The sequence below is a fragment of the Lepidochelys kempii genome, chromosome 18 (genome assembly GCF_965140265.1).
Source record: "Lepidochelys kempii isolate rLepKem1 chromosome 18, rLepKem1.hap2, whole genome shotgun sequence".
Classification (NCBI taxonomy): Eukaryota; Metazoa; Chordata; order Testudines; family Cheloniidae; genus Lepidochelys; species Lepidochelys kempii.
Window position 1 is genome coordinate 10,692,823 of NC_133273.1, and position 9,963 is coordinate 10,702,785.

Below are 9,963 nucleotides of genomic sequence, written 5' to 3' on the forward strand. Positions count from 1 at the left end.
AAGTTCCATTGAAAGTCTATGGGAGTTAGGTGTCTGTCTCACTATGGTATTGTTGTAAATCTCGCTGGGCACCTGCTGTTATTTTCAAGTCCCTAAATACCTTTGTAAGGTTTTGTCTATGCTAGAAAGGATTTGCTGGCATACTGGGCAAAATAATTTTTTTTGCCAGTATAATTTATACCAGTTCCCCGAACGAAATAAGCAGCAAAAGGACATTTTTGCTGGAATAACTGCGTCTGCTCTAGGGGTTGTGCTAGCCCTAAAGCAGTCAGTTATGGGTGTGATTGTCCCTCCTCCCCTCAACCAACAGAGATATGCTGGCAAAACTTTTAAGTGCCTAGCAGGTCTAAATCTGGCCCTTAGTGCCAAAGTTAATGGGATTTGGGTGCTTTTGAAAATTTTTGCCTGCAGCTGGTAATTTACATTGTGCTTCTTTACAGTTTATTTGAATCAAACTGTTCTGTGTTATTTAAAAGATCATTTAAATAATTACTAGCAAATGTGACTTTGATGTCCAGGTGTCAGTCAGATGCAGCATCCGAGTGAGTCCTGCTGCTTGGACTGGGTCAGTTCAGTTCAGATTAGAACAATTGTCACACCACACTCACTCTTCTAATTACATTAAATACAACATAAATCTGACCAATAACATATAGTCAAATATTTTTCCCTAAGTAATTATCATCAAGACAACTAATAATTACCTAGCGCAACACTTAAAGTGTGCTGCATTTGTAGAGTGGGTATTTTGTTTTTGTAATTATAGTGTGAAATATACTAATAAAAAAACCCCCACTAACTAAAATGCACTGCACACATTTGTGCAGCATGACCGTTACAAGTTAAACTAGTGTCGTGAATACAGACCTGCATGTTTAGGAAAGTGGAGGCCAAATTCATCCCTGATGTAAGTCAATGGACGGGAGTTTGACCCTGTATCCATTTCAGTCAAGACCCTGATTCTGCTGATCCCATTGACTTCAGTGGGACTCTGCATGAATGAAGTAAAGCTGGATGTGTGACATTATCCCAGCTGCTTGTGTTCACTCGTATAGGGAGCAATTTTCCCTCTAATTTTTTACATCCATATGCGGAATGAATTTTGTTATGTGCACCAATATGGAGGTGATGTGTGGTATGGGTGGGGCCGAGGGATGAGGGGTTAGGGCAGAGGGTTGGGATGGGGATGGGTGAGGGCTCTGGCTGGGGGTTGCTGGCTCTGGGATGGGGCTGGGGATGAGGTGTTTGGGGTGCGGGTTTCCCCAGGGCTGCAGCGGGGAGAGAGGACCCTCTCTCGCTGCAGCAGCCCAGGACGGGGGCAGAGGCGCCTATCCCCAGCCGCAGGAGCTCCGGGTCCGGGGCCAAGGGAGAGGCACCTCTCCTGGCCGCGGCAGCTCTGGGGCCAGGGGAGAGATGCCTTTCCCCACCTGCACGGATGTGGCCGCACAGCCTAGAGGGAACTTAAATAGGGAGCATGGATTCCATTATCCATCCTACATCCTGGGCAAACAATAAATTGAGTTTTCAGAAGCAATAAAATGTGGTTCATGAAAGCTGCATTGTCAGTTCTGAGCTGCATCCCACTGGATTAGCCGACAGACACACTGAATAAAATGAGGTTGAATTTAGTTTGTCTGACTGCTCCCCTGTGGGTATGTATGCCAGGTTTATGTTCTGAAAGCTAACCCGTGTGGTTACTGCCTCATCATCAACAACGTCCGTTTCACCGAAGAGTCTGACCTGTCTTCTCGAGAGGGCTCCAACGTAGACTGTGAGAAACTGGAGAAGCGCTTCAAATCACTGCACTTTGACGTCCTGGTTCAACGAGATCTCAAAGCTCAGGTAAAGGTGGAAGCATTTGGCAAGAGCCGAGGGGCTAAGAGGCTATGCTGCAGGTGAAGGTGTGGTGGTAGCGGGGGTGGGCATACCTGTGCTAGCTTCAGTCTCACTAGGACAGGTAACAGTCGTCGTTCAGACATGGCCGCACAGGCTAACTGCCTGAGGACAAGCCCATCCGAGAGCCTACATACGTTCAGGGGTGGCTAGCCCTCACTGAAGTCCATGGTGCCACATCTACACTGCTACTGTTACCCGTGCTAGCTAGATTAAAGCTGGTATGAGTCTACCTACCCGTGCAACAATCCCACCTTCGCTTGCAGTGTAGATGTACCCTAAAAGTGTTGCTAGAGGGTGACAACATGTGCTTCGATGGTAAAAGCACATAACCCTCCAACCCCAAACTTGAGTGTTTGAAGAGACGGCGAAAGCACTGTTTTCAAATCATCTTGTCTTTTGCAGTTATAGTAACAGATGAAAAAGGAGCCCCATGTTCTGGGCTCTCTGGGCTGAGTTTTTATTCCTGAACATGATTTATAAGTAATTGTCTGTGGATGTATTTATTTGATAGTTCTGACCGGGATTCTCCCTGACTGGCGTACCCAGGGGCTTGATTTTCTGTTTGTTCTTGAATGATACAATAGTTGATATTAAGCAGGGCATTCAATTTCCTGGCATACAAACGAGTCTGATTATTTTTAAATCTGAGGCGGAGCATTGGTGTGCGTGCGTGCGCACATCAAATGCACTGCCTTCCATTTGTGCTGCGTTTGGAAGAAACACAGAAATGGGGGTGTCCTTTAAAACAGCAAAGTAAATCTCTTCATTTAAATGGCAAATGTTAAGTAGCAGTAGATTGCAATCACCCTGAGCTTGTTCCATCTGAGAAGTGGTTCAGTGTCCCAGACGAAGAAAATAGGGTGACTCTCCGTGTGGACACTTGTCAGAGTAATAAAATTGTCATCCTACTTGGCACTGAGTTTAACAGCCTTGCTGGCAAAAGAGAGGGCAAGGACTGACTGGGCCGTGGAGCAAGCAATGGGTCTGTTCTCCTCCACAACAGCAGTGTCCGCAGATCAGCATTGAGCAGCACGGGGAAGCTGGTCTGTGCTCTTGGGTGAGCCAGTCTCCAGGGAGCACACTCTGACCCCTTTCAGCAGCATGACATTGACATGGGATTGCTAAGGGGCAGGATTGAAGGTAGCAGTTGCTAAACTGGCAACGGAAAAATGGGATCATTGAATGCTGACCTTTGCAAATGTGTATAGGAAATTTCCAGGGAGTTGCAGCACCTGGCGAGGCGGGACCACAGCGCTCTGGACTGCTGCCTGGTAGTGATCCTTTCCCATGGCTGTCAGGTAGGAGGATCGGCACTCTCGTGCATATCTCCCCATGATTGGGGGAGAAGCATGCTCCTGAAAAGTGTGTGTGGATTGCCACCATGCCCTGGGCATCAGCGTGGTGACTGGTTTCTGCTCCCTCCTGTCCTGATCTTATCCTGCCGACATAGGCCATTAGGGCCTCTCCTTTCCAGGTCTCGTACTATGTAGGGGGGGTTGCCCGGGGAAAGGATCTTCTAACTGCAGTGCTGAACTAATCATGGTGGGGGTTGCCCCATTACCATGCGCGATGGGGCCTCCCTTGATGGTAGGCTCGGTGATTTGCTTTATAGCTATAAAATGTGGTGAGGTGTTTTCTCAGGTGGGTGACAGATGCTATATCAAACACAAACTCTTTCCTACTTTAATCTGACCTTGCTGCTAATTCCCCTTCCTGGGCATCCTGTGCCCCTTTTAAAAAGAAAAGGAGTACTAGTGGCACCTTAGAGACTAACCAATTTATTTGAGCATAAGCTTTCGTGAGCTACAGCTCACTTCATCGGGTGCATTCAGTGGAAAATACAGTGAGGAGATTTATATACACACAGAACGTGAAACTGGGTGTTATACACACTGTAAGGAGAGTGATCACGTAAAATGAGCTATTACCAGCAGGAGAGCGCGGGGTGGGGTCTAACCTTCCTGGGACATGGGGTGTGTTCCGAGTTTATGGTGGATGAAGCAGTGAGGGGAGCCTGCTGCTAGACAATGTTTTGTGTGGAATAATTCTACATCCGCCAGGGGAGCGTCCATGGATCAATGCGGGGGGCGGCGGGTGTATAATCTGGTTTGAGTCTACCTACCTGTGTTACAATCACACCTTCGCTTGCAGTGTAGATGTACCCTAAAAGTGTTGGAATGAATGAATGTAGTAGGAATGAATCCCTGGATTACAACAGCGCCTAGCTAGAGGAAATGTGGTGAAATTACAGAAAGAGGAAAATTTAGGGTGGCTGTTAAGCAAATATTCAGATTAGCCTATGGGGCAGTGGGTAAATTAAAGCTGACAAATCCCAGGTTTTGGGGGAGAAGTGGGGGCCATTGGAAGATCAGGGGCATGGGTTTCTGGAATTTAGACTATTTAAAGTAACACATGGGTTTTCTCTCTCCTTAACTCATATCCCAAATCCTCCTAAATATCGGAGCATCAGATTCATCCCAGCATCCATATGCAAGGAAAGACTTTTAAAATGGGGGTTGTTTATACTAGAGCAGTGGTTCCCAAACTGGGGTTTGTGAATCCCTAGGGGTTCGCGAAATGTTACAGGGGGTTCTCAGGAAAAAATTCCCTAATGGCGGACAGAGCTGTCCCTAGGGACCCCAGGCAGCACCGGGCCAGCAGCCTGGAGCCCCTGGACTTCCAAGAGCTAAGCAGATCAAAGCAAGCATATCTATCATACTGAGGAGATTTAAACTTTAAGACTCCTTATAAGAAATGGAAAGGGAGGTGGATATTTTTTGCTGTTTTTAAAATTAAATAGGCAGCTAATATTGTTTTAAAAATTATTATGAAGAACAAGTTTAAACTTCGTTGTAACGTGCGTTGTTTGCCTGGACTGCTCAAGACCTGAATGCTTGTGTAGGAGGAACTCTCTGAGTTGGCTTCTTAAATATCTTCGTGCTGTTTCACATCTGACACTCCTTGATGAAACATAGGAGCCTTGTCTGATAACAGGCTTATTCAAAGTGATACAAGCTACAAAAGTGAGATCTGGGAAGAGTGTTGCTGTTTTCATATTGTAATAAAAATATTGTAATGATAAATAATAATTAATAATAAATAGTGTGTAATAAGCATGTCATAAAATGTCATATATTTCCAAGATCACTGCTTTTATAATTTACACTCAGGTAGAGGAGAAAATCCCTGGAAATATTCATTTTTTGGAGGGGGTTCGCGAGACTTGCCATTTTAGTGAAAGGGGGTTCACAGGTAGTTAAAGTTTGGGAACCACTGGGCTAGAGAAAAGGTTGGCCTCTTGCCTTTGTGTTAACAGCCAGCGGATTTTGCTCTTTCAGACCAGCCATATTCAATTTCCTGGGGGCATTTACGGCACGGATGGAAAGCTCATTCCAGTCGAAAAGATTGTGAACTTCTTCAATGGGTCCCATTGCCCAAGCTTGAGAGGAAAACCCAAACTCTTCTTTATTCAAGCCTGTGGCGGAGGTGAATATTGGCTTGAGTTCTGTGAGTGCTTTGCCTTCGGGGCTCCTTCAGGAGGAGAAGCAGTCGTACGGCCGCTTGCTTGTGCATAGGCACTTGGGGTGTAATAATTCTCTGTCATCTCTTTCTTTTGCTGCTCTTATTCCCTTTTCTCAGGCTGTCTTCTCTTGCTCTCTGCCCCATATTCTTATTGCTGAGGCAATGCACTGATTGGCCACAGAGAGTGAGGTTTCTAAAGACTGAGCCGTTAGAAGCACTTCAGAGCCGGAGGTGCGTTCCACTGCAATGGAGCTCTGAGCAGAAGACTCCTGTATGGAGTCTGCCACAGCTGATTGTTTCGGTTCTCTGCCTTTGGCTCAGAGCATCTCGCTGGCGTGAATGGACTCTGTGCTTGAGTGAATTGCAGGTGGCTCCTTTGTTAAAGGACCGTGTTTGCTAAGGGGTGGGAGGGAACCACTGCGTATTAGTTACGTATGTGACGGAGAAGGGTTTTCTGGTTGCCTCTTGCAGAGCAGAAAGACCGAGGATTTGAGGTGGATTCTGATTCACCTGTAAACCAACCTCGTGGAGGTTCCGTAGAGTCAGATGCAACTCCCTTTCAGATCCAGCCCGGTAACTTGGATGAGCCAGATGCAGTAGCCAGCTTACCCACTCCCAGTGACATCTTCGTGTCCTATTCAACTTTTCCAGGTGAGACAACATAAGTCAAGCACTGGCAGTGGATAGAGCACTGGCCTGGGATTCAGAGGACATGGGTTCTATACCTGGCTCTGCCACTGACCTGCTGGGTGACCTTGGACAAGTCACTTCCCTGCCCTCTGCCTCAGCTTCCCCAGCTGTAGAATGGGGTTAATGATACTGATCCCCTTTGTAAAACACTTTCAGCTCTATGGATGAGAAGTGCAAAACGAGAGAGAGGGCTTATTATATATTCTTACTTTTCCTCTTTCGAAGTCTTAAAGAACCTATTCTTTGGTGAGTAATAACACCCTGCATTTATCATCTGAGGATCTCAGCCCTTGGCAAACATTAATTGAGACCCTCACCTGCATGAGGCAAGCAATTATGATCCCCATTTTAGACGGAAGAAACGGAGGCACAGAAAGGTTTTGACTTGCCCCAGGTCTCCCAGTGAGTCTGTAGCACTGGCCTCGCTCCCTCACAAAGAGTCTGAATGTTCTACTGCTGGATTTGGAAGAAATTATCCATAGGGTGGAATTTCTACCCCTCCGGGCATGTCCCTATGGAGTTAGGAAGGAAAGAAAGGACTGCTTGTAGGGAATGAGTTCCTTACTTTCCCTGTGTTCTCCTAAGGTTTTGTCTCCTGGCGGGATACCCAGACTGGCTCGTGGTACGTCGAAACACTGGACAGTGTATTGGAACAATACGCTCCTACTGAAGACCTGCTCTGCATGCTAGTGAGGGTAAATGTTCCTGTTTCTGACTCTCTTGTGGAATGTAGGCATTTGGTTTTGCGTTTAGTCAGGCGTTAGACACTTAGGCCTCCATTTTCAATAGTGACTAGTGATTTTGGGGTGCTTCAGTTTTGGGGGGCCCAACAAGAGATGCCTTGAAAAAGCCTGATTTTCCAAAAGGGCTAAGCACCTGCCCTCTGAGAATCAGGCCTCAATCAGGTGTCGCACCCAAAATCACAAGTCACTTTTGAAAATATAGGCCTTAATCTTTGCCTCACGGCCTGCCCTCACCCTGCCTCAGAGCAAAGTACCATCTGTCCGTCCTGTCACAAAAAGGCAAACTGTCAGAGCCAGCAGCAGCAGGCACAATGGTAGTTTGTTGAGATAATCTCCTACTTGGACATAAAATAGCAAGACATGGTTGTGCTTGTAACGGTCAGAGTTCTCCGTATTGATCTTAGCTTTTTGCTTTTACTCTCTCTCTGCTGCTGTGGTGAGCTTTTGATTTTTCTCCTGGAACGACCTGTTGTATGGATAACCCCACCGGATGCTTGTGTTACTGTTATTTTTTTCAGAGTAACAGCCGTGTTAGTCTGTATTCGCAAAAAGAAAAGGAGTACTTGTGGCACCTTAGAGACTAACCAATTTATTTGAGCATGAGATGAAGTGAGCTGTAGCTCACGAAAGCTCATGCTCAAATAAATTGGTTAGTCTCTAAGGTGCCACAAGTACTCCTTTTTTTTGTTATTTTTTTATCCTGACTTGTAAGTGATGTAAGTGCATCTTAATTTATGTCCATGAAATGTAAATGTGTATGTTAATGAGCCGGTAAGTTTGAGTATATACTAATTTAGGATTCTCAGAAATAACTCTCCCATATTGTGAATGACGGGCACAGTGTTTCAGAAATAATTCAGTGAAAATCCGAACCTCTCAAACTAACTTTTAAGGGTACTCGTACCATGCTGCAGCCCTCATACACTGCAATGAAATAGCACAAAAGCCCATTTTGTCACTATCAAATGGGCCACTGTGTTTACTCAGCAATGCCCAACAATTAGGGTGACCAGATGTCCCAATTTTATAGGGACAGTCCCGATTTTTGGGGCTTTTTCTTATATAGTCACCTATTACCCCCCACCCCGTCCCATTTTTTCACACTTGCAATCTGGTCACCCTACCAACAATAATCATAATCATTCACTTACCAGAAATTGTGTACTGGACATACACCTACAACTCAGATAGTGGAGAGGTGGTTGTTTTGTCCATTCAAGACTAGGCAACTGACGTTCCAATTTTCAGAATTCCAGCTGGTCTTTTGCGTAACCCGTGTGTAAAGAAACATCCTACATTGTCTTCAAAACAGGAAAGAAAAATTGTTCTCTCAATCTCCTGGACCTAATTCTGCTCAGGTAGAAATCAGTGGCACAACTCCTGTTGATTTCAATTTGCTGAGGATCAGGCCCTCCAATTCTAAAGTGGTCAAACCAATTTCAGTTGGGAAAGTGAATGCTTTGAAATCGTTCAGTCCCAGTGCAGGATTCTTGGGGAGGTGATGGGGGGTCCTAGCAAATACGGAAGGGGAAGAGGGATAATAGACCTTTCTGTTTTGAAAGAAACTGCATGGAAGTGTCGCCACAAAAGAAATGACTAATCTCTTGTGAGCAAAGGAAAGGTTATTTCTGATTCATACAAAGAGCTGTCTGTGTGGACTGGGCAGCGGGGGGTGGGTATTGACTGCTCTCAGGCAGCCTTCAGAGATTAGCATCTGATGAGGAGCACAGGGGTGATGGAGTGGCTCTGAAGTGTCTTAGAGGCAAAGACCTACAGTACAGTACAGAGGTTTGACACAAGATCTGCTCTGGAACTCTTTATCTTGCCCTGCACTTCTCCAGAGTTGTCTTAATTCTGCCAGCAAACCCTCCCCACCCTCACCTTATAAATGTTAAACCTACCCACTGCCTTTCCTCCCCCTTTCCTAATATATACAGCTCTCCTCACTGCACCCATGGTTATCTGTGCGTTTCTAGTGCTGGGAAAAGCTACGTTCCAACACACTCAACCAGCAAACTAGCCAATTCCTTGGTTTTTCTCTTTCCCAGGTGGCTCATGCTGTGTCTGCTAAAGGAAAGTACAAGCAGATGCCGGGCACTTTTAACTTCCTCCGTAAGCAATTCTTCTTCATGAGCGACTAAAGTTGTGGCGGGGAGGTCTCCGCCATATGCCCGGGTTGTCTCCACGAGGCCGGAAGAGATTCTGCACCTGACCATTACTGCTCCGAACCAGTGCTCCTCTTTGCCTTCGTCTTTTCATGGATTCATTTTTCCTTGGAAGCTTAATGTGTTCATGCATTCGTTACTGTGAAATAGACGTCACACCTCCTGCCTGGTCAGACCAGGACTGGTTGCTTCCTAATCTCAAACATTTAAGACCGACAACAAGGACTAAAGGGAAGAGTCCAGCCCTTCATTAGGAGGTTGCAGCCTTGGACTCTGTATCTCTGCTATCCAGAGGGCCGTGCTGGTGGCCATTTTAGGCCCCACTCTAACTACGATTACGGTGCCCTCTGCCAGGAGGCTGGGTGAAGTGTCAGCATTTTGTAATTACCTTTGTATTTAAACTCTTTGAATCAAAAATGCCCCTGAATCAAAAGCCATTGTTTGGGGATGGGTAATCGTTTTACAACATCTGTTGCCCTTTTGTATTAAAGACCCCACTCTTTCTATACAGTTCGTCTTGCTCTTTTATTCTCTTGTCTCTTCTCCAGCTAGCCTGGTGTTCTCTGACTTCTCTCTTACGGCTAGGCATCTCCCAGCGTCCGGGGGAATAAAAGCATGATGATTTTAGCAAAAAAATATTTTGATGGCTCTTTAAGAACTCTCCCACTAATGAATTATCACAACCGTCCACGCTTACCAGGAACACCAGAGTAGCTTAGACCAGCTGCAGCTAGTCTGTGATGCTTAATGGCCGATTCTCCCTTTAAATAAAATCAGGAGTGTGATTCCTTTGGTTGCTGTTTGAAGACACCAATTACATTATTTCCCCCTGCAGCTGACTCACTTGGGTGCTGGTCTTATGTACGAGTCTGATTGGCTTTACTTTAGAAACACGGTATGCCTGGCACCTGCACTGTTAATGCTCCTCCGGGGAGAGGGAAGCAGAA

The 9,963-nt window shown here is 45.9% G+C and overlaps 1 protein-coding gene across 3 annotated transcripts in view; it reads left to right on the forward strand.

The window, feature by feature from the left end:
* CASP9 (caspase 9) overlaps positions 1-9,522 on the forward strand; it is a 32,389-nt gene extending 22,867 nt beyond the window's left edge. For 2 of the 3 annotated variants that reach the window (XM_073316498.1, XM_073316496.1), the window contains 6 exons: positions 1,666-1,842; positions 3,105-3,194; positions 5,235-5,382; positions 5,890-6,069; positions 6,694-6,803; positions 8,900-9,522. In XM_073316498.1, coding sequence (XP_073172599.1) covers positions 1,666-1,842; positions 3,105-3,194; positions 5,235-5,382; positions 5,890-6,069; positions 6,694-6,803; positions 8,900-8,992 — 798 coding nt within the window. In that variant the 3' untranslated portion in view covers positions 8,993-9,522. The remainder of the gene's footprint in view (positions 1-1,665; positions 1,843-3,104; positions 3,195-5,234; positions 5,383-5,889; positions 6,070-6,693; positions 6,804-8,899) is intronic. The other variant, XM_073316497.1, reaches the window with a different exon arrangement.
* The last annotated feature ends 441 nt before the right edge of the window (positions 9,523-9,963 follow it).